This window comes from Pinus tabuliformis, chromosome 3_1 (genome assembly GCF_031772625.1).
Source record: "Pinus tabuliformis cultivar Carrire ecotype Pingquan chromosome 3_1, CPIR1, whole genome shotgun sequence".
Taxonomy (NCBI): Eukaryota; Viridiplantae; Streptophyta; class Pinopsida; order Pinales; family Pinaceae; genus Pinus; species Pinus tabuliformis.
In genome coordinates, this window is record NC_142301.1 from 930,814,954 (window position 1) to 930,840,541 (window position 25,588).

The 25,588-nt window shown below is 40.3% G+C and overlaps 1 protein-coding gene across 5 annotated transcripts in view; it reads left to right on the top strand.

Moving 5' to 3' along the window:
• Positions 1 to 25,588, top strand: part of LOC149190806 (ARM repeat superfamily protein) — a 500,919-nt gene that overhangs the window by 340,429 nt on the left and 134,902 nt on the right. For all 5 annotated transcript variants that reach the window (XM_089412272.1, XM_089412273.1, XM_089412269.1 and 2 more), the window contains 3 exons: positions 19,296 to 19,401; positions 19,770 to 19,883; positions 20,037 to 20,111. In XM_089412272.1, coding sequence (XP_089268398.1) covers positions 19,296 to 19,401; positions 19,770 to 19,883; positions 20,037 to 20,111 — 295 coding nt within the window. The remainder of the gene's footprint in view (positions 1 to 19,295; positions 19,402 to 19,769; positions 19,884 to 20,036; positions 20,112 to 25,588) is intronic.

Below are 25,588 nucleotides of genomic sequence, written 5' to 3' on the forward strand. Positions count from 1 at the left end.
GCTACACGTCCTGTCTATGTCTATGTACTGCCTGGAAATACTGTAGCTTTGCTAGCTTCCACTGCATTTGCCTACACCTCATCAATGGGTAGACCAGGGACCCAAAGGTGGATGCACCACTATCTCCAAAAGAGGAGCCTCTCTCATCTGATCGGAAACTCCATGCTCCACTGGTCCACTCGTCGCCTGCAAAATTGTCCTGTTAGGTCCCAATGCCTCTTGATGACCAATGTTTGCAAATACTACCTCCCCGCTTGCAGCCTGCACATCTGTATGCCCCTCATCAATGGTTGGCCCCAGGGACTATTGCTCATGGGCTCAATATGAGCCACTAGCTGACTCTCCAAAAATGGCCCATCATGCATACTGTGCTCCATTGTGTGCTACACACACTGAGTCATTGAACATGGATGTATATCTGGGCTACTGTGAACATCTCTATAGGTCTGATCAAGCTCCTCTATGTGCTCGCCATGCTGGATTGCCATTGATAGTTCATCTCTCTGGTCTCCTCTTCGCATGGGAATAATCTTCTTCTCTTCAAGCCTATCCACTAGATAGTTATGCATGTCATGACTGCTGCCATCATCCCCACATGCCTGCTAATGCTCTTCAGAAGAATTCTCATCTGGAAGGTCAAAATGAGTCTCCCCCTGATCTACCTCTCTCATCCCCTCTATGTCACTCAAGCATGAGTGGTCAAGTCCCTAAGGTTCCTTGTAGATGAAGAAATGACCCTTTCTCCTTAACTCGTTCCTGCTGCATGTCTGATTAACTCTTAGCTGTTCCTCCCTGGTCAACTGCCTTCTGAACAAATTTATGTTCTCCTCAACCAACCTTTTGGCTAGCTCATAAGAAGCAGGTGAGACTGACTATTCTCTCCTCCAAATGGACAACAATTGAGACTGCAACTCCAGACAAATGGCGTCATGACCTCTCATACATGATGACAAGATGGACTGCATGTGTGTTTCGACTAAGTCAGGATGATGTCTCCTAATGTTGAAAGAGAATTGGAACATTTGCAGGGTCAAGTCATCACACTCTAGATCAAACATGATATCATAAGTCCTAGTCATGGCCATAATTTCCAAAACCTGAAGCTTCTTCCCAAATGTAAGACCTGTTACCCACCATTTTGGGGGTGATCTCCCTAGGAGAATTTTTTTCTCCAAGATGGTCCTTTGCCGACAACCAACAACCCCTTGCAGCCACCAACTAGCTCATTGTGCCATTTCTCCACCACTTGAGCCAGCCATGTGGTCCCTCACCCATCTGCGATGATCATATGTTTGAAGGTGGGCCTCCCGAACCTAAAGGCATGCCTTGTTATTTGGTAATTGAGTATTGTAGTTTTCTTATCATGAACACTTTTGAGCATGGATTAATGGGGGGATTCGGTGGAAATAATGGGTTAGGTTTGTGCTCTTGTCCCCTAGACCCCTTTTGGATATTAACCATGGATTCTAGTCTCGTGGGATCTCTTTTACCGACCATTTAGCTTTAGGAATGGTATTTCACGGGAAACCTTGATTTTGGTTGCGTGGTCTTGCTCCCTCATCCACATATATTACCCCCTTTCCACTCATTATTACCCCATTCATCATTTCTCCCACTTAGGTCCACATTCCTCCACTGAGTCCACATAGGGATAGTTCTCCCCTTCCCCTTGCCCACAACTTGGGTTAGCCCTGGAATGATGCCCAGAGGTTGATGCAGCTAAAAGGAAAAGTAAAAGCATAATTGGCCTCATTCAACAGGAAAATGCACCACAAAATGCAAAAGATGGTCGGGACTAACACATTTAGGATGCGGGAAAAAGCCAATACATGAGCTCTACCCCATCATCATGGCCATCACCCTGGTTCCTACAGGTTCTATGAGCCTCCTTCATCATATAGGAACCCATGAGTGCCCCAACCCTTGGTGGGAAATGAGCCGCCCTACCTTAAATGGGGGTATCCATTGCCACATCTCGCACATCATGATCTTACCCCTTGAGCCCCGAGCAATTAATTAAAGAAAAATCATGGAAAGACAAAAGACATATATAAAGAAGGGTGGAAAAATCAAGGCTATGGCACCTCATCTAACACGATTCTCCCTCCTATACATTATATACCCACGCGTGGACTTCCCTTCTACTAGCTACCTGTGTACCCCAACATGTGGCCCAAGGCTGCCTCTTCTCATCCCCTACTCCATTCACCTCTTTATCACATACTACCACCTTTTAAGGGTAGTAACTTGCACATATTATCCCCTTTAGAAGTAGAAACCAGTTAATGAGATACTTGGTTAACCCCATTTGGAGTTTGGAGACATTAGCACATGCCAAAGCCCATTATGGAAGGACAAACCATTATGAAGTCTCTACCTGTGGTCCTTGATTTGTAAGCTATTTTACTCGATTTCTTTGATGGCCTGTTGTACTGGAAGGCTAGGGGATGCATTGGATCTTATGCAGGATTGCAGGTGGTCTCCATCGTGGGTTTGGTTTCCCTATACGGGGTCCTAACCCTCTAGAGGGCCACATTGGCACATGTAGGGTGTGTGTTGAGAGCCATGGGCCTCCACATCAGTAGAAAACACTTCATGGATCCCTAGAGATGTTCAATGATTGGCTCGAGATCCACCTACTGGACGAGGAAGATGCACCTGGTTCACCTTTGCCTAGCCAACCCCACAGATGTACCATGCAGTTGGCAGTTGACCCATGACTTGTAGGATGATATGGCATCACCTACACCATCATCTGAGCCCTTACAGATGGTCTACAGGCATCTTTGACTCATTTGGAGACCCATGAGGTTATTATTGTGCCCCCACACCCACTGGGAGCACCATAGGTTTATTGTTTGGAGAACAAGGGGCCACCCCCTTGTCCATCACTTTTGAGGGTCCTATTCTTCATTATGGAACCTATGGACCTCATTAGGCCTCTTGGAGGGCCCTACGACATGTATTGTTTATCATTTGACCTCTTGAGAGGCTTATTATTTCATTTATGAGCTAGTTTGGTGGGTTTGTCACCAAAAGTTAGGTTATTAGCACATTATTTTATTTTTGGGGCTTATGTAGGCCTAAGAGACTAATTCGAACTCCTAATTAGTGTATAAATACAAGTGAGATGATTTCATTTTCTCATCATCACTTTGGATTGGATATCTCTTCTCTTTAGAGAACTTCACACTTTTTTTGGGATGAAGAATTGGAGCATGGATAAATTTTGATGTTTGGATTGGATTATTTTTATCTTGGAGCTTCTTTATTGTCAAATTGTTGATGGTTGGATATGTTCTATTACATGTAAGTACACACTTTAAATGCTATTCTTGTTTTACTTTTGTAATATGCATTGAATGAGATTTTCGCTATAATAGGGCTAATTGCTGCATTGCAAATTTGTGGAATTACTGTTTCTATATAGCATCTCTCAATGTTTGGGCAATGTATGTGAGTGAAATCTCCTAGGGGTAATTCCACTAGGGAATTTATCTTGATAAGCCATCTCTTTTGCCAAGCAAGTATAATAGCTTTGAGGTCTCTTCCTCTTGCCCTAAATGTAAGCGAAGAAGTCCTTAAGGCCTCCTTGACCAAAATACAAGTTCCTTTCTCATCATTCTCCTAGACTTCATTCTCCCCAAGGGATTAAGGCATTGGTCCTCAAATAGGTGATAACTTAAAGAATAAGTTTCTTCACCTTTCCCTCTTACTTCTAGGTCTAGCCTATTGGGTCACCTAGGGCATCATTTTCCTGACAAAATAGCCCAAGAAAAAGCTCGATCTCCTAGCCTCTCCTGCGCTGGTGTGTCCTTAAGGCCTCCTCCAATTTTGAAGTCATTTCGACAGTGGAGTTGTGAGATAACCCAAGCCCTAGCTCCGAGATCAAACTTTGCCCTAATGTTCCCAAGACTAGTGCCTCATAGGATCAATTTGATACCATTAAGTGGAAATTCTTGTTTTGATCCTTTCCCCTTCCTTGTCTGGGTTAAGAACATCATTGGTTGCTAGATTCTCCCCCCGTTAACCTAGGCTGGGTCCACTTTGTCCCTTGTGGTCTCACACCTTTGAAAAGTCAATCTTCAAGAACCATTTGGGAAGTCAAGTCCAATAAGGATTTTAGGATTGGGAAACTCCTTCATAAGACATATTCCTCTAACCCAACCCTCAAATCCTCACCTCCTTATCCTAGAAACTTTTGTACCTTGCTTAACAAGCAAGCTCTATTCTTAACCCCCTTCTAGGAAAATGATCATTTAGGTCACTTCACATCCATTGGTTGATTCATCCTTCACAAGTGACTTTCTATATACTGGGTATCCTCCCATCAGTTCAAGTCCGTAAAGAGTAGGGAGTCTTAGCTGAGGTGAGAGTGGGCTAAGCCGCCATTGTTGCCCTTTGATCTAGCAGTTGTCCCTTTAGAAGTCCTTTTTATGCCCCCTACTTGTTTGAGCGATAACAAGACCCACAGAGCTATCCAAGTCTTGCAAGGTTCCTACCATTAGCTCAAAGACTCTCCTAATAACATCATCATTGTAAGGAGCTAGAGGGGCAGTCAACATTACGATGCTACTAAGACAAGAGGCAACTGGAAGTGTGACCCCTCCACAAGGGTACTCCAAAAACTTGGGCTGTATTAAAGCTAGGATGGTGGGTTTCAAAGCCCAAATCAACTTCTTCCCCTCTAATTGGTCTATCTCGGAAAGGAATGTGTCTAGCTTCTAATTTGGAAAGGACTTTTAATGTAGTAACCCTCATGTGTTTCAAGCTTGTCCCCAGTGCAAAAATCTTGTGTCCTAATTCCTGCCCCTTCTCCAAATATTTTGGCAGATCTTGTTGGAGAAGGTTGTGGATCCCTTTTGGGAATGATTTGTTGCTCTTTGCGGGTTTTTGGTCCAATGCTGCATTATGGTACCAAGGGTCCTTGTTTAATTTTTCTAATTTTTTTAGAAGTTTTGTGTGTTTCTTCTTGGTTTCAGCCCAATGAGGACAGTACATCAGCGATAATGAGGTCATTGTTTTTCTGAGTCTTTATAGTGTTGTAGGTGTGAAGTATTTACTAACGCTCAAAAAGATACACACAGTGGCATATACCCGTGGAATTCACCCAACAACCATGACTGATATTCCAATGAGTTCAGAAATACAAATAGGAAATTGATAAACTTCATGACCATTAGAGTTCTGAGTATGTTATGAGCCTTTACAATGAAATAGCAATGAAATGATGCAACAAACAATGTATGAGAGAAACTTGGTTTACTGATGGCAGCATACCCTTTAATGTCTGGCCAGTGTACACTGAGACCCTCAACAACCCAAACTTGGGTGACTGTCCACAATATTTTAGCATCTATTTTTGTTGTTCTGGTCCTTCAACGCCTTCAGATTATATGCTCTGCTAGCAGAGAAATACGTGGAGGTTCCTGGCTAGCTGTATATGGAATTTTGCACCCCTTCCAGGTGTTGAATTGACCCACGAATGTAAGAGTTCTCCCACAACTTCACACGCTGGTTTCCTGTAGCAGTACGAAGGTTTCCAGAGAGATATTGCACCAGTAGCTAACACGCCTTACAACAAGGATTAAACACACCTAGGTATCACATAAAGTTTCATCCAACAGAGATGAAGGATAGGATGGGCCCTACAACAACTAATAACTAAGCTACCAACAATTTGTGGTCCCCACAATAACTTCTATGTGCAAAAAGACAGGCTCCAATCATGTACAACAACCACAATAAGTTCTTCCCATGGTCCAAATGACATCCACGAATAGTATGAGCACACTGTGACTTGCAATCAAGCAATACGTTCTCCATGCAGAGATACACTCTTCCTATTTGTGCCCAGAATTCGTCCTCACCACTGTCCTTATGCTCAACACCGATTTAATGAGAATCTTTAGCTCCAAAACAAGGGAAATCGACTCTACCCAACTTCAGAAATCGTTTAGGAAGTTGTATGGTGATGTCCGTTTTTCTTTCCTAAGGGTTTCGACCCAGCTAACCAAAGAAATTAGTCTACGTTTAGTTACAGTGAGTTGGGTCTCACTTCTGCTTCATCTTTGCCAGCGGAAAGCTAATGAAACCGGTCATTGCACAAAATGTAGCCCAACCTTTTCCTTGCTTCTTTCTCCAACAAAATGACTTCCCTGGAAATTAATGCTCAGGTATGGAACATCAATCTAAACTTCCAATGAAGATAGGGACTCACTCCTCCCGAAATCTAGAAATTCTTGATTAAGAGACTCGACCCTTAGGAATGTTCAGCTCCACAAAGTGTGCGTATTTCTCATGGCAATTAATCCAACTCTTTCTGTGATGTACATTTCGATTTCCCCTTTCTGAATATCACTTTGCTTCTAAGAAACTCGTGATATTTTAAAGAAATATGACCATAACGTGTGGTAATGGTCTTCGACTAGCATTCGATTTAGCTACTTTCTACTGCTCTACACACACTAGAATTTTGATAGCCACGATTTTCCCTAACTTCAGCTAGATGAAAGATAAAATCGGCCCTCTAAAAGAATAATAATTCTACTCTTCAACACTTATAAACTTTGGCCTTTTGAAATAATAATTTGACGTGATTTGTTTTACGGCCCCTTTTGACATTCTCACTATTGGACTGAAATTTGTCAAATAATTAATAATTATGAGGCAATTTGCTCATGGGACAACAATTTACGGAGCGTTTTGTCAAACATTCGACATACAACTCTCCAGATCCAATAATGCCTGAAAAAAATAAACCCTCGATCTTCCTTTGATGTTGATCTGCAGAAAAACCCTTAGGATGGCAAGAAGTCTAGCTCTGATACCACTATAATATCAGAAACTAAAAATTTTGGTAAATTTAACTCAACAAATGCATACATAAAAAGGTTCATTCATTTAACAAAAGATTTCCAAGTAAAACATAAAAGATAGAGCATTGCAATCCCAATAACACGATGAACAGAAAAATCCTCAGCTTTATTATATTAGATAAATTGGGGTTTACATGCTGATACAACCCAAATAGCTAAGATGGAAAACTAAGCTCAAGAATTTGCTCCAATGCTATGTTGGCCCTCCAAAACTGAATTAAAGTGCCACTGCTAAGCTCTCTTGTGAATTTTGGATTAATTCACCAAGGGGAGATGGGTTCTCGCCCAATTTCACTGAATCACTTGAGGGTTTCCGTCTTGGGGCTACAAATGAAGTAGAGAAGTGGATTCTCGAACCTCTCATACAAGAAGATAGATCAAATCCAAGATGTCCTCTAATGGCCTCCTCCTCCTCTTCTTATAGATATGATGGGCCCCTCTAGAAGCTCCTATTTTATTATTATTTTAGTCATTGAGTACATTTCCCTCATTTTATTTTAATTAAAATATCTTTTTAGCGTGGGAAAATGGTAAATTGGCAACCATACCTTCACAGGGCATTGAAAATCACCTATAACCATCCCATCCTGTAGATCTTCTCATTTCAGTTCCAACAAGCTATTACACTAAGGTGTTCTGTCAAGTATTCCTTTAAGAATGGCACAATAATAACCCCATTTTACGAAAATTATTAGAACGCAATGGAATGAGAAGCGAGCAATGCAAAATCAATCTTGATGATGGCTATGGCAAGTGAACTCCTCTAGACCACATAAAACATCTCCAAAAGCCCCTAGACCCATTGATGAAGTAAACCTGCACCTGTGGCCTCACTGCCTCCAACCCTGAATGTCCATCCTAACCATGCCATAAGGAACACCAAAAAAAGGAACATGACAGTTAATTGATGGAGTCACGATGATCTTAGCCATCGATTGAGATTTGATTACGGCAGCTGAGACTCTAACGAGAGATTATAGGAGCATGTCAAAGGGTTTGGAGATAGGACATCAATTCGAGTATCATTTTAGCAGTTCAACTACCCAGTTGCAAGATTTAGCAAGGGCACAGTTGAAAATAGGGAAGCATCAGAGGCAGAGGGATCAACAAAGATTTGGGAGCAGGAGTCCTTAGGAGATTTTCCTCAGTATTTTCCAGCGTAAGAGTGACAGGAAGAGGAGGCTGAATTATCTACAGAAGGAGGCCAAAATACTAGTGTGAGTTAGCTAGTTTATCCAGTCAGAGTTGTTGGAGAGACCACATTTCAGTTGCTAGTGGCCGGATCTTTATTCGGAGGTAGAGTGAGTTAGTTTAGCAGTTGTAGGAGGTAGATTTATTTGTTGGGACAAATTTCCAGTGGTTGTGCGAAACTCTAGAGGCAAGCAATGTGCATTCTGGGTTGCAGTGTGAGTGGCCAGGGAGAGTGCGAGCAGCCTAGAAGTGGCCAAATCAATTAACAGAGAGGGAAAATTAGTCTCTAGTCTATTTTGCCAGTATTAGCCAATGCTTTGCTAGTGAGAGGCAAGTAGATTATTGTACTCCTAAATTGTTGAAGAATTTATAATAGTAAAACCCTCATCTGCTACATTGGTTTTCCCTTTGCGATTTTTCTAGCGACATTTGTCCAAAAATAATGGTGTCATATTTTTATGTGTGAAGATTGCAATAGTGAGTGATTCGTTATTGTCGTTAATATTTAACAAAAGACAAATAAACTGCATAAGTTAAATAAACTACAAAGTTAAGAGAATATTTTCCAATTTATTGCAATCGTGGAAATTTCACATGGTATCATTAGCACAATTATGATTGAATTAGAGGTGCTAGGAGCGAGGGTTGTGCAATTTAGAGCGAGGTTTGAAGCATAGAGATCCAGATTTGCGCAGGCCAACGAAGCAGTGCAAATTGTAAGGTGGCAACAAAATTCGATTCCCAGTGCCATTCGGAGGAAAATTGCAAATTGTCCCAAAGCAACAACAACAAGTAGTGAAGGTTGTTGGAAAGGGTTTCCAGTGAGCGGATTAGAGATTTGCAAGAGAAAATCTAGCACAAAGGTTTTATAGTAGTAGATCAATGCTAGACAAGGAGGAGAAAGCACATACAGAGGGATTATCCATAAATTTTCAGAGGGTTTCTAACATCCCAGTAATAGGGAGGAGGCCATAATTTCCAACGATAGAGGCCGAATTGAGGCTGTATGAATTGCCACATGATGCCATTAGTCAGGCCAGTGCAGGTTTAGGGTAACAATACGTGTGGCAATGCTGGGAGAGGTTCTAGAGGTAGAGTGAGTTTCCCAGGGGTGAAGCATCATGCAGTGTGAATTTCCAGAGGTTAGTGTGAATTCCACAATAATAGTCTTCCAGTGGGACCTACAGAGGTGAAGGTTGAGTGAATTTGCAAAAGGAGAAGGAGATTTCCTAGTTCATTATTTCTCTAGTTTATTGAGTTTCATAGATTTTTTGAGAGATGGCCACAACAGGACTTAGAGATCAGGACAAATTGGATATAGCTCTTAACTTTGGCATCTAGAAGGCCAGGATGTTGTTCCTGTTGATCAGTGGTTGTCATTGATGTCAACCCAAGCAACACTAGGGGTTACCCCGATCTTGCATGGGCATTTTGACTTGACAACTTACTCTATTCTGAGTCAAGGATCTTCTAGATGTATTCTACTCGTCAAGATTTTTACGTTGATATATTGCATGCCAAGTAATTCTTGACGGTTCGAGAGATATTCATATTTGAAGTTAGTAACCCCAGTTAGTGGGCTAAAACCCTATGGAGTTGTGGCATGGCACTCATAATTGGTTGTGGTCATTGAATAGCCAATAATTTTTTATTTTTTTTGCTCCTAAATCCCTCCAACGTTCACTTGTTGAGGACCCTCTCAATTCAAGACATTCATATAAATAATGACCCTCATATCCTTCTCTACTAGGGATTTTTTGGCTTCAAACAGGTCATCGTGGCATTTTCGCTATAACTTCTTTTCTGCGAAGCTTCAAAAGCTGAAGTTAAAACCCTTTTGAGCCAAAATCTTGATGAACCTCGTGACTGAATTTCAGATCTTGGTTCGCTATATTTTCGGAGATATGATCTGAGGAAGTTAGGGTTTTTGCAGGTTCCCGAATTCCATGTCAAACAGGTCATCATGGGAGACTGGGCATAACTCTTTCTTGAAGAATCCAATCTTGATCATCCCTGTGGGGTTGGAAAGAGGACTCAAAGGGCTACCACAGGATGAAATTTTAGACGCTAGAGATTCAAAATTACATAGATACAACAGATTCAATATCGAGCTCCTAGAAGGCAGGAAAAAGCATGCATTCAATTGATCACTGCAGTAAGGACCACACATCAACAGTCAAGGGTAAGTCTCCTACAGCAAGGTATGTATAATTAGTGTTTACATTTGAAATATGAGTATCATCTCTGACATATGTTTTTGCAGGACAATGTAAGTACATATAGGGTCTCGATTATATCTCTATGTCTCTATATGTCACAGTTAGTTTTGATACCACATTTCGGATGTCCTATTCTTGATACTACACATTTGATGCTACATATTCTTGATGCTACACCAAGTCTACTAAATCTATATGATGTTGTAAGTTCATGTTACTTGTCTTGTCATAGTTGATAGAATGGTCTCTGTTGTTGTACTTAGAACTTGGTCCATCACAAGTCTAGGGTATGTCATCAGTTTTTATTGTATATATCTTTAGGTCAGTTTTGGATATAGTCTTGCATAGAGTCCAAGCCTATATCAAGAGTGGGAGTCTTTGTCTATTGCTGCAACAAGTCAACAACAAAAGTGACAAGCACACTTCATCTACGCATTGTACTTTTATTTTGTATTTATTCATTATTATGCACTTACATGTGTTTTGTAGGCAGAGGTAAGTTGAAGGGTATTTTGTTTTGTTTTGGGATTGGTTTCGCTGAGAAAATTTTGCATGCAGGTAGAAGAAGATTCAAGTACAACTTCGAGCAAAAATCCAAGAGCAGAAGTATCAAATCAAAGGAAGCATTGCAGCGGGACATCCTTTGAAGACATGACAGCCATCCATATATTGTGAAGTGTCAAGGCCAAGAGTCATCATTGTAAAGTTGTAAAAGAGTCATTTGTAAAAGTGTCATCATTGGAAGAGTCATTATTGTAAAAGAGTCAATCTGCCTAGAGTCGAAAATGCATTATTGGGAGGTATAGGAGTCTCTGTTGGGATGATGTCATGGTTGGGTTGCAAGTCATAGTGTGATTGGATGTTCGGTCAAAATCATTGTAAATCATATTGTATCGTGGATCATTGTCCCTGGTACGGGAATCCACACTCTTGTCTCATTTCAGTCATTATAAGGTGGCAAGGAGGTGCTAGGCTAGTGCATGAAGCTGCCTACAGGTTGGACCCTGTGAATACTTCAGGGTGGTAGGTTGGTCCAGGATGTTGGGGCATCCATTTAGTTGACTACTGAAGAAACCAAGGCGTTGGGGCATCCTTCCAGTGGGAGCTGGAGAAGAATGCTTTTCTAGAATTCTAGGAAGTTTTTGCTTTCATTTCAGTTGGGGCTGAAGATTAAATAATTTATTAGAAAAGCGTTCGGTGGTTTTTGACCCGGAGGGTTTTTCCACTTAAAATTCTTGTGTCTACTGTGTTCTTTTATTTACTGTTATTGCTGCATAAACATTAATAGTAATTGCAAATTAACTAATGCTCTAAAAAGATTTAAAAGTGCTAATTGCTAAGGAATACTGATTCACCCCCCCTCTTAGTATTTCCAACAGTTCCTACTGGAAGAGCACGATTTGAAAGAGTTCATGACAACAGTTGTTGCTGAACAGGTAGATCCTATCCTGATCCTATCCTGTTACATGGTTACAGGAAGGACATGGGCAAGGCTAAGAGGATGGTCCTCGACGGAGTACGGGATCATATCGTTCTACACTAAGTTGCACGAAACGGGGAAACGGAAACGAGTTTCCGAAACGGGAAGTGAAACGAAACGCGACCTCCCCAAATTTTGGAAACGGGGAAACACGAATATATATATATATATATATATATATATATATATATATATATATATATATATTAGGAATTTAAGAAATATGTGCAATCATAAAGCATATATGATACATTCTAATTTATTACATTATGATAAAATTGTCAATTGTCAATGCATAGACTATAAGTATCTAAATTTACATCACATTTACTCATGAATAATCACATAATGAAAATAGAAATATCCAAAATCAGCCACGAGAAATTTCTAATTTTTTGTCTTGTGGTTGATTGGGAGTCTCCTCCTACATAGTCGAATGACCTTAGTGCTCTTGATTAAATACAAGTTTCATACCCTAGTACCCTACATTCTCTTGATTATTGGGAGTCTCCCCTGCATAGAGGGCTTTGTTCTCTCGATTAAATACAAGTTCCATACCCTAGTACATGATAAAATCCAATGGAAACATTGAAATCCCCCCAATCCTGAAATCCTGAAAAACAGATAAGTCTGCTGGATTTTGAGTAAGATCTAAAATTCTACTTTCTCCATATGAAATCCAATGACGGCGAAACCACTCTCAAACATCCTGAGTCATTTCATGGTAATGTTAAAAATTTAAGTAAAAGGATGAAAATGAAAAATAAAGGAGAATATCACTTTTACTTTAAGAATTTAACATTACCATGAACTGCATTTCAACATTGGGGCAAACAAATGTAAGAGATCTACATTAGAAAAAAAAAAATTAAAAAACAAATGTTTTTTTGGGGGAAACGTGGCCCGTACAGCCTGGAAACGGTAGAAACGTGGCCGTACGGCCGGAAACGCGTTTCCAGGCCGTACGGTACAGGGAAACGTGTTTCGTTTCGTTTCCCCTGGAGAAAAGCCCCTAGGGCCACGTTTCCTGCAACTTAGGTTCTACACATCACAGAAAAAGTAACAATGAAGGACATGTGGGATGCCATCAAATAGTTGTACCAAGATCCTTCCGAGAGTTGAAAGATGATTTGAAGATGATTCTCAAGGAGAAGCTGAGGACTACCAAGATGAACAAGGGTAAGAACATAAGATCCTATCTCACTAGGATTGAAGGTGTCAATGATGAACTTGCAATAGCTGGAGACAAGCCAACAAAGGATGAGTCGATGCGTACAACAGTCAACTGGTTTTCCAAGGAATGACAAATGTTTGTTCAGGTGATTGTTGGACGAGATAAGCTACCAGATTGGGAACACCTGTGGAGTAACTTCAGTCAGGAGCTGAGGCTCAATCTCGTCGATGGTACTACCATCAATAGTGGCAAGGGACCGAAGGTAGAGAAGGAAGAGGAGAATGTCACTCTTGCAGGGAAGGGAAAAGCGAAGAAGGGTCCCAATCAGGGACATGACTCTAAAGGAGAGAAGAAGAAGGACTTGTCGAAGGTCAAGAGCTTCGGATGTGGTGAACTTGGTCTATACATTAGCCATTGTCCAAAGAGGAAGAAGGAAAAAAAGGGGAGGCAGACAATAGCTTCGACAACAATCGATGATTTGTTCGCTAGGTTGGAGTATGAATTCTCTATGTTTGCGCCATTATCCTCAGATGGAGGAGTATGACACTCTAGTATGCCAATTTAGGAAGGATCTGAGGGAGGAGCAGCCAAGAGGTCTAGATCTAGCCACGTAGGGCCTAATTAATAGAACAGATCCAGTTGGTGTGTGTTCCTCAGTTAGGCACAGCCAGTTACTCAAGAGACACTTGCATAGCCCGTTGTAGTGACTCATAAATCAAAGAGATCAGTACACGCAAGTGCAGTGATGGCAACAACGTAGATACATGAGGAAGAAAGTATGAATTGGCTAGTTGTAGAGAGCAAAGTGCAGTTCCAACCAGAGACTTCGACGTAGAGGTATCAATAGTGTGAGATCAGATTAGCGTAGTAGCAACATAGGATGGCTCAGTTACAACATGTAGCTGGTGAATCAAAGATTGTGTGTAACGTGGATCAGTTTAGCTACAACATCTTCCCACAGACACGTAGGTGGCTGATATACTCACGAAAGCCTTGGAAAGGGCAAAGTTTGTCTACTTTAGGAGTATATGGGTATAATGGAGAACACCTTCCTTGCTATGAGGGAGTGTTAGTTTTTTGGGGTAGAAATAGACAGGTTCTCTAGTCTCTTTGATGTCTAGAAGGCTAAGGAATACAAGATCTCCAAAACCTAGAAAAGGTTTCGTGACATAAGACTTGGAGACACCTCAATTAAATCAATTAGCCATAATTAAAGTATCTCCTATGTCTACCTTAGGAAAAGTGGTTAATTAAAGTGAACTAATTGAGGTAGTTTGATTTTACTCTAGAGACTTCTAGAGACTTCCAAAAAAGTTAATTGACGGAGTCAAGATGATCTTAGCCATTGGTTGAGATGTGATCATGGCCGTTGAGACTCTACCAAGAGATTATAAGAGCAGGTTGAAGGGTTTGGAGAAAGGACATCGAATCGAGTATCATTTGAGCAGTTTGACTACCTAGTTGTAGGATTTAGTAAGGATGTAGTTGAAACTATGGAAGCATAGGAGGCAGAGGGATCAACAAAGATTTGGGAGTATGAGTTTAGATTATATTTTCTTCATTATTTTCCAATGTTTGGGTGACAGGAAGAGGAGGCTGAATTATCTGCAGAAGGAGGCTGAAATAGTAGTGTGAGTTAGCCAGTTTATCCAGCGTGAGTTACCAGAGAGACCAGGTTTCAGTTGCTAGTGGCTGGATCAATATCTTGGAGTTAGAGCAAGTTGGTTTAGCAGCTGCAGGAGGTAGGTTTACTTGTCAGGACGAATTCTTAGAGTTTGTGTGAAATTCCAGAGGTAGGCAGTGCACATTCTGAGCTGCAATGCAAGTGGCCAGGGAGAGTGCGAGCAGGTTAGGAGTGGCTATATCGATTAGCAGAGGGAGACAATTAGTCTCTAGTCTAATTTTGCTAGTATTAGCTAGTGAGAGGTAAGCAGATTATTGTACTCCTAAATTGTTGAAGAGTTTATAATAATAAAACCTTCATCTATTGAACTGGTTTTCCCTTAGGAGTTTTTCTAGGGATATTTGTTCAAAAATAACAGTGTCATATTTTTTGTCCGTGTGCATATTTCTCATTTCTAGTTTTTATATTCCACAATATTTTTATTTGTGAAGATTGCAATAGTGAGTTATTTGTTATTTGCTGCTAATTTTTAACAAAAGACAAGTAAAATGCATAAGTTAGGAGAACAAATGTCCAGTTTATTGCAATTGTGGAAATTTCACACAATTCACCCTTCCAAGATAGTCAAGTATTTGGTCAAAGCAGCAGAGAAATAGCCCAGTCAAAGAGAGTCACCGCTGGTCAAAGTAGCCCAAAACAGAAAGTCGACACTGGTCAGAATTCTCTCTGTCCTCCTTCGCACGTGTGGATGTCTTATTGTGAATTCCAGATCAGATTGAACTTGTTGAGTGATGTTGTGATGGCCAAATGAGCTCCAATAATAGGTCTATTTATATGTCGTTTTGCAAGGTCAATTTCCTCTTGTGAGGCCGATATGAACATGTCAAGGCCGACTTGGTCAAGGGGCAAAATATTTTTTTGTCTCCATGAATTTGGTGATGAAATTCCAACTCAAGCTTTTTATTTTCAACATCATGCATGCTAAACTTTCTCTACTATATCTTAGGGCTTGGATTAAGGTCGTTTGATCAAACTGGTTAATGTTAACTAATACCCCTCGAGAATCAAAATAGAGATAAAGGTTAGACACGGGGAGAGGAATCTAGATCCTGGATGGTTAATGCATCTAGATGGTTGATGTTCAAATAATTAATCATTGATGTACAATGGATGCCATACCTATCTTGATTTTTGTACAAATATGCATGTTTTCATATCTTCTACAACCTAGATAACCGGATTCGTCCTATAGGCCCCACGAATCCCGAATCCAGGATGTCCGACGCGATTCTGCCCTGATTCGTGTCCAAAAACCATGACACGTTGTGTCCTTTCCTGACTCATCAAATCCGAGGTCGTGTCACAATTTTGGCAGCATGTCCTGTTTTCCAGGACTCGTTAGGCGGCAAAAGTGACCTGCACAGGTATGAAAAGGCTGCATTTGGTCATTACAGCCACCCATATTTTCATTTGGCAAGCGTTTTGGCAGCTTAATGATCAAGTCTAGGCCCTAGTATTGATATGCTATTCATGGTAATCCTGAGTCATTTCATGGTAATGTTAAAAATTTAAGTAAAAGGATGAAAATGAAGATTAAGGAGAATGTTTGAGAGTGGTTCCGGCCTCATTGGATTTCATATGGAGAAAGTAGAATTTTAGATTTCATTCAAAATCCAGCAGACTTATCAGTTTTTCAGGATTTTAGGATTGGGGGATTGCAATGTTTCCATTGAATTTTGTCATGTATTAGGGTATGGAACTTGTATTTAATCAAGAGCACCAATCCCTCTATGTACCTTGATGTTAGTGACATTGGTTGTCGAACTCCTGTATCATGACCCTCCTAAAAATGTACGCATCACTCAAACAAAATCTTGACTTGACATGTTATGCTTGTTCTATCTTATGTTAATGCTTAAAGGGTGATATTAATGACAAAGATCCCTATACAGATACAGAGGTAATGACAAAGATACCTCTGGATATTAATGCTTAGAGGGTGATATTAATGACAAAGATCTTGATTTTCCAACAAGACTAAAAAATTAGACATTTCTCGTGGTGGCAAGAGGGCCAAGCATAAGAAATAGATTATAGATTGACATGTATTTGAATTTTGTATTTACTATGCATGCTAATAGCTATAGATGAAGATCTATATTTGAAATCAATAAATTTGTATCATTAATTAAAATTTGTGTAAGAAATATCTAATTTTAAATATATATATATCTATATATATATATATATTTTAATAAAATAATATATAACGAATCCTACATGTCCTGTTCCGGGGGGTCAACGTGTCCGAATCCGACACCACGAATCTCGAATCCTACGTGTCCCGAATCCCCGTGTCAGGTGACTTAGTCTACAACTAATTTGGTATTTTGGATTTTTTTTTGAATATAAATGCAAGAAAAGATTAAAAAAATATGTATATATAATAGACGCTTCCGAGACACTTTGCTTCCTAGATTTTTGGAAAATGACACTTCCGACTTTGCGCTTCCAAAAAATGCCCCTGCTTCGTGCAACATTGATTTAGCTATACAGTTTCTTTTTACATCAGAATATCAGCGAAGTAAAAATCTCTTTTCACCCTGTTTAAGAGATGAAAAACTAAACATATGATCTGAATACATCAGCATATTCAGTGCAGAAATATACATTAGATAGAGACAGAAAATAACAGTTTTCAGTTTTGGCCTGCTTGTTTCATGAATGGCTGGTGATAGAATTCCTATGATGATCCATCACTCTGCTCCTGAATGTGCCATAGACCTTGTTCCATATTTAGACCTGATTTGGAAATTGTCTGCCAGCCTAGTCTCCTCCCTGTATATATGAGAACATTCAAAGGAATTAAATAAGTCTTTAATCTGCCATAAATCTTCCAAAATAGGAATTAAGGGTAGATTCCTTCAAGCTTGGGATCTATTTAACCAGTTTATAACAAGCATTGAGTCTCCGAACACTTGAACCTGTGTACATCCTTTTTCTTTTGCATAAACCAGTAAGTTTTTACATGACAATAATTCTGCCTGATTATTTGTTCTCAGACCAAAACCCATTTTTGCATGAAAAGAGTGTGTGGCAGACAAGAAAAGTACAAAACCGCCACCACTCGTGTTTGCTGTATCACATGAAGCATCATCAAAATATGCTCACAGCTATATATATATATATATATATATACAGAGAGAGAGAGAGAGAGAGAGAGAGAGAGAGAGAGAGAGACTGTAGTGTCACCTAGTAATTGACACCATACTTGGGACCTTTTAGCAAATTTGATTTTAGAAATATAATTGTCTCCTCATTTGTGTATAGTTTCTGAGTCCTTTTTAATTGAAAGTATCGAGGGGGCTTGAGGGTGTGTTATGAAGTTCTTAAGTTGGGTTTTTGCTGTAAGTAGGGGAGAATGGGATCTAGCCTTCTGTCCTACTTCACTCGATTTGACACTAGGGGATTGCAAGGGCTTCACTAATAACAAACCAGTGGAACTTTTAAGATCCACCACTCTGACCTAGGCTTCTCTTCCCTCACTTCAAATGTGTATGCTAACCATCTGTATGGGGGCTTCCCTATAAAGGAATTTCTGCACTATGAGCAATGGTTACCCAACACGGTATGAATGGTTTGTGCTCTGTTCGTGTGTGTGTGTGGTAGGGTGATGTTCTGTTCCTGGAAAGCAGGAATTACTTCCCATGAAACAAATAAATGCATTGTTTGCTTGTTAGGCTGACCCTTTATAAATAGGTCATGCCAATCTCTAATCTGAAAATTATGTGCATAAAAAACGTATGACTTTACCAGTAAATGGCACTCATGTTTTAAGAGATAAACAGAAAGTCGGGGTTATCATGATGACACTTTTATGAGTTTTTAGATCGCCATTCAAAACAGGAAATTAGGAGTACGTTGCAAGGCAGCAAACGGTGATTTTTCTTTTTATTTAATCAAACCAATAAACCAGAAAAATAAATCAGATTTAGAAATATTTTCCAGTTGCTGATGCTCGCATTTATTGCTGGCCACAATGTGTAAGTGTAAGGCTTTTTTTCTTCTTTTAAAATCTCAATTTCTTTGAGAGCACACAATGCCCTCTTACCAAAATAAAATATGAATTTCGAGGTGTGGAAACCAAGTTTCAATCTCACAATTATGGCTTTAAACCAGTATAACATTGGAATGATAGGCTGTTATGCATACATGATATAATCCATTCACACATTTCGTTAAACAGAACAGAACAGAATAGGTTGTTACAGTGTCATCCATACTTTACTTTTTTAATATGTTTTCAATTTTCTACCAACTCATGGATGGTAACAAACCTGAAAGACTTGATACTTGTGAAATCAAGAATGTTAGGGGAGCAATGGACAAACTATTCGGCTTACTGATAATTTTCTACTTGTCTATAATTTATCATTTTGCTGAATACAGGATATAATTTCAGAAACCTGTTATTCTGCTAATGAAATTGTAAAGAATACATGACATGCGTTGTAGTTTTTCTGTGCTCTTGTTGGGCAACCTCTTTTTTGATTGTCCTGTGAACATAAGTGCATATATGTTCAACACTTGAACTGAGTCATGCATTGTTTTAACTTTTGGTTAATGCATAGCAGCAGTATGCACTTAATTCTAAATTAATATCAAATGTTTTATATAGTGATTGTAGAATAGCCATAGCTGATCTTTTGTGCTGCATTACATTTTACAGTGAAGTAGCTGGCTCTCTGTTGGAACAACTTGTACAAGTCTTGAGTTCATACATAGGTGACAAGTCTTCTACAGTTAGGCGGCTTTGTGTAGGTGGCCTGGTGAAGGTATGATATATGTTTTTCCTCTATTTCTAGTATAATGCTAGCTTTAAAATTTGATACTGTTATCGAGTCCAAGGTACCAATTTTTGTTTGGGGAAGGGATGGAGGGGCAGCAGGGAGGGGAATCTGTCCTGTATTAAACCTGTGGTTTGTGAGTAGTATAGTAAGATAAATATATAGATGAATGAATTGGTTAAATTTTTCTGTATGTTTCTGTAATTACTACTGTGGAAATATCCTGAAGAGGAGTTCCAAGGTTAAACTAAAAGGTGATTTTCACCCTGATTCTAAAATTTCCTTTCTTTTTAGTTAAGACATTATTTGTAAAATGATGTATTGATGTTGGTGAACTCTTTATTTTCCTTTTGCAGATCCCCAGTTCAGTGATGCTTCAGTATAGTTCTCAAGTTCTAAGTGTCATAGTTGCCTTGCTAGAAGACCCTGATGAAGAAGTTGCTTACACTGCAGTGGAAGGATTGATATCTGTAAGAAATATTCAGTTGAAGGTTTTACAAGTACTTCATCAGAAATTTTCATTGTTTTAATCAAATGCATGTTAAAGTCTTGGCTGTGGTTTATCATATCAGATAGTATAGTACGTTGTTTTTCATTCCCACTAATAAGTCTTACCACTGCAGGTTCTGGAAATAGTACCTGAAGATGCAGTCTCTCCAGTTTTGTTGAACCTCTGTGTACGATTGCGCTCCCTTCAGGTTAATTTCTTCTCTTTGGCACAGTACCCATTCGGTGATTTCTCATCGCCATATGAGTCATTGCCTGGTGGACAATTTAATGCATCATTCCCTGTGCTGTTACTTCCATTGATGGACATTGATTTGCGCTGTTCTGATATTGCAAAGCCTAATTGATAGCTATTATTAAAGAAGATACATTTAACATTAAAATTATCCCTAGTACTTGTTACCCACCAAAATGGGTAAGCCCCTAGGAGGAAAACTTTTCTCCTATTTTTGACAGCCAGCCAGCCAGCCAGCAGCCCTACACATTAGCATGATGATGATGGTATGCCAGCTCCTGTACCATCTGTGCCAGTCATTGCACCTATCACCATCTGGATTTCCTCTTGAATGAAAGTGACCAACCACTCAACAGATACTTTGATCATTTTGCAACCAGGTGCTTTTACTTAATGTTTTCGGCATTTAGTAAGAGCAGTGTTACTTGGGAGCAGGAGCGGGAGCGGAAGCGGGAGCGGGAGCGACCATTTTCAGAAGCTCCCGGTTTGGGAGCGAATCCCGGAGCGATTTTTTAAAAATATATATATTTTTTATATTTTTTAATTTTTGATACATATATGTCAACAAAAACATGTAGAATGATGAAATAGACATAAAAAACATAAAAAAACATAAATTGATCATTGAACCATATCACATCAATCATCTAGAAATTATAATCGTCATCAACCTTAGTAAAATAATAAATTAAAATAACATTCAATTCAATAACATTTATCATCATTGATCACCAAAGTAACAAGTTGTACTTGTAAGCCAAGTTTAACCATTACAAGAAGTAATATCGAAGATATTTCTAAGTCCTAACTTCTAACTGTTAACATGATATGAAATGTTAAAAATTTATAAAATGAAACATGAATAATGAGATGAAATGAAACAACTTTAGTCTTTCACAAAGCATCATATTCATAATTCACAATCATTACCAATGAGTTATAATTGCCAAGGCCCAACTTCAAACTTCAAATTTTCATTGTCACAGTGATATAATGTTTACAAAAAATATCATAATGTCATAATGATATGAAAGAGTCAAGAGTCAAGAGTCAAGGACTCAAAACTCAACACTGAACAGTTATGAAAACTAAAGTGACAAGTCTAATAGAAACTAAAAAAGACAAGTAAAGTGTAAATCTACAAGTGGCCCTTGCCACGAGAGTCTCCAGGAGTATAAGTAGGTCTTGGCGGTCTTCTAGGAGTCTCCCTCCCAGACCGACGACCAGAACTCGAGCCTCCACGCGAGGGTGTCGATGGAGGTGGCGACAGCAATGGAACAAGACTCGGGCCCCGAGAACTGCTACTGGATGGTGGAGGTGGAGGTGGCATGGCTGCTGCAGCTGCTTCAGCTTCATCCCGTACAAGCTCATCTTCTAGTTCTTCCATATGTACAATGCCATCCTCTAAATTGTCATCCTCAGGGTGACTGTCCCAAATTTTATATGTGGGATCTTCATTGGCCCGATCACAGTAATGGCTCAACAACCTCAAATTGTAGTGCACATAAACCAAGCTTTCTGCTCGGTTTTCGTTGAGCCTGTTTCTTTTCACATTATGTATATAACTGTAGGTGCTCCAACACCTCTCTGCAGAAGAAGAATTTACAACCTGTGCAAGAACTTTCAATGCCAATTTTCGCAAAAGTCCGTCGCCGCCATATGTTTCCCACCATGTGAGAGAATCAAATTTATCTTTGTCGTCCATTGCATGGAAGTTACCATACAAACCACTGCCAGTGAAGTATCTGCCTATTTCAAGGCGCACAGCTGCACATTCCTCCCTGTCAGGCACCAACTTTTCTAATGCATCCAGATATCCTTTAGTTACCTCTCGATCTAAATGGGGTTTGGTCCTAACACCACCCCCTGCTGCAGGTTTGCCCAACCAAGAATCTGAGTAGTATTTTGGCGTAAGGATATACGCCAAGCAATGTAGTGGAAGGTTAAGCTTTTTCCACCGTTCACACACACAATCGTGAATCAGATTGTACAAGTCGGGATCTCTGTTATTAACAATGTCTTTTATTTCCCCCAACATGGTATCCATTTGCTCATACACCTCGCCAATCACCGGTTTGTCTGTATCTGCAAACCGAATCATGTTATAAATTGGCTTGGTGAAATCCAATACCTGTCTCACAGCTGTCCAAAACTGCCCATCAAGAGCGGCCTCCTCCACCGTATCAAAACCTGCAATGTCAGCTACATTTGTAGCCCTTTCCTTTAACACCTGCCAATTTGGACTTGATACCATGCTAGCTAAACCCTCTCTTACCTTCAAAAGGCGCCTGAAGGTGAGGTAATAGCTACCAAATCTAGTCCTCGCAATCTTCAGCAACTCCAATCTCGAGTGACTGCGGAAAAGGCCATGGGTATTGCTATGATTTGTAATAAATTTTATCATTTTTTTTCCTCTCTTGTACAAATCCCCAATCCATTGGTATTGTTCATTTTTGTTTTTGACAATATCATGCAACAGAAGGTTCAATGTGTGAACCAAACATCCAGACCAAAATATGTTCGGGTATCTATCCTCAATAATTGCTCCCGCTGCCTTACAATTAGGAGCATTATCAGTGATGACTTGGATGACATTGTATGGGCCAATACGCTCAATTGTTTCAAGCAATGCTTCTGCAATGTTGATAGCGGTCTTGAACTTGTCTGAGTAATCATGTGCAGCTAGAAAAATGGGACCACTTCGGGACACAGCAAGAACACTTATCAATGGCTTGCCTTTTACATTTGTCCATCCATCAGATACAATGGACACCCCATTGTCAGTCCAAGAACTTGTCATTTTATTCAAAGAATGTGATATTTTTGCTTTTTCATGATCAAGGCCAACTGTTCTTGCCTTGTCATACCCAGGGCTCTTGTATCCTTTAGGGGCATCATTTATGGCAGAAACCATTTCGTGCCAATAAGGTGAGCGTAGAACATTGAATGGTATCCCATTTGCATAGAGGAACCTGTAAATTTTTGAATCCACATCATTCCTACACCCCTCATCAAGGAAATCTGATATGCTTCTACGGCGTAAAGATGATGACCCTGAGCCTCCATGTCCATATCCACTGCCTTGGGAGGATGCTGAAGGAGTTCTTTGTGAGCTTGGTTCAAAGAAACCCCTTGATCTTTTTGCTTTGTATTGGGCGTCCTCCTCTTCCTTTATGTATTTGGCTCTATCAACTGTTGACACCCCGTTGCAAGTTCTGATTCCTATTTGTTTCTCTCCATCCCATGCCCTTTTCCCGCAAAGGTGTCTTCTCAAACGGGTGTATGAGCCTGTGAAATCAGTGTTGCAATGGGGGCAATGAAATTTAGTAGTTCCACCCCCTCTCCCTGTTTCAGGCCTCTGAACATATTTCCACAATGGAGTTTGGTCTTGTTTAGTTTTTTCACCCTCATGTTCACCCTCCACATCCTCCTCACTGGGGTTTTCACCTATTTGACTTCCTCCGGCTTCTTCATCCACCTCTTCAGGGTCAGGCCCCCTCCGTTTCCTACTCTCCACCACCATAATAACCAGAAAGGGGACCAGGAAGAGGAAAATGCCAATAAAAATGCTCAGGTCCATCGTGTTTGATGTTTGTAGGGTTTGAGTCTTGAATCTGCAAATTAATTTAGTTTATTGGGATTAATTCATTTAATTTATTAATTTAATTTAAATTAATGATCTTTAAACTCAAACAGGTAAATGAAACTAACCAAATTAACTACCTAACCAGCTAAACTAACTAAATGATTAAGTTACATACCTCTGCAAGCTTGCTCCTCGCTCCTTGGCACTTGCTCCTCGCTCCTCAGCTCTGGCTCCTTGCTCCTCAGCTCTTGCTCCAGCTCTCAATCTCTTGCTCAAGCTCTCAATCACTTGCTCAACAAAGTTGTAATGACAAGTTTTTGGCCCATTGGGCTTATAAAACAAAAAAAATTAGCTAAATTTTTTTAATTTTTCGGGTCCGGTGGAATTTTTTTCCGCCGAACCGCTCCCGGCCGGTTTAAAAATCGCTCCCGGAGCGTTTTTTAATGCCCGGGAGCGATTAGGGAGCGATCGCTCCCCTATCGCTCCCGGGCATTAAAAAACGCTCCGGGAGCTCGGGAGCGATCGCTCCCTGAAACGCTCCCTATCAGAGCAGGAGCGTAAATTTTTTTAAGGGAGCGCGCTCCCGAAAATCGCTCCCGTCCGGGAGCGATTTTGGGAGCGCGCTCCCGAGCCGCTCCCGAGCCGCTCCCGCCCGGAGCGCGCTTCGGGAGCGGGTTCGAAGGGGGGGGGCGCTCCCCCGCAACACTGAGTAAGAGTAAAGGGGTGATCTGAATGATAGACTGATCTTCGCTGTAAACTTGTTCTTTCACCTTACCAGGGGGGTTAATATTTATCCCTAGTCTAGTGGGACCTTCCCTAGGGCCTTAGGGTTATAGGAGGGGCACTACTTGGAAGACCTGGATTGGAATAGCGTGTTCATTCATCCTTTTTCCATACTTGACATTTTCCATATCAGACGATTAGCCCTTGATATCACCTCCATTCTTTGGGTTCAACTGTCATTGGTTCATCGGGATTTGGCACTCTCTTATCCATATCGTTCAGTAGGGCGGGAAGACATTGCTGTGGAGGTTGATGCAGCTAAAATAATGGAGAAAACATAATATGGCCACAGAAAGAAATGGAAGATCAAAATGCAAAAGATGGCTGGGACATAATTTAGCACGTGGGAAAAAGCCTAGCATGAGCTCTACCCTCATAATTAGCAATCACCCATTTCTTGAGTATTTGATGCTCCATCTCATCAAAAGGAACCTTTGCATGTCTCAACCTTGATGAGTGATAAAATTCCTCATTTTAATGGGTAAATTGAATGCTATATCATGAAGATAAAGCTTTGATTCTTGAGCTATGCACCAAAATACAAAGTGTTATAAAAAATAAGTAAAAGGCATACAAGAGGGGTGGAAAAAGCAAGCAGATCAGGGTAACTCATGCATCCACGATTGCTCCCTCCATTACATCTATACACTCAGGATGTGGACTCCCATTAGTTGGTTCCTTGACCATGGCACTTGGCCATGACGTCTTTTCCGTCCATTGCCACTTTCTTACACCAACACCTATTGATTGAGATGTTAACCTTGGAAATGCCACCTCCCCTTGGGGGTTCGAAGCACCTAATAGGGTTGACTACTTAGCCACCCCTCCAAAGGTCAGGAAATAGGACTTGGTCTAATTAGATATTCGGAGGTGATCCTAGTTTGAAGTATTAATATGCACTTAACACTTATGTATGATCCACTTGCATTTATGATCCTAGTCTCTAATGAATGATTGCTTTCACTCGAGTTTGAGTTGGTTTTTACAGGTGGTCCAAAGCAACAGAGGCCTTGAGGGCACCTTGGTCCACATGATGCCCATGCCATACATTACATTCTAGAGAG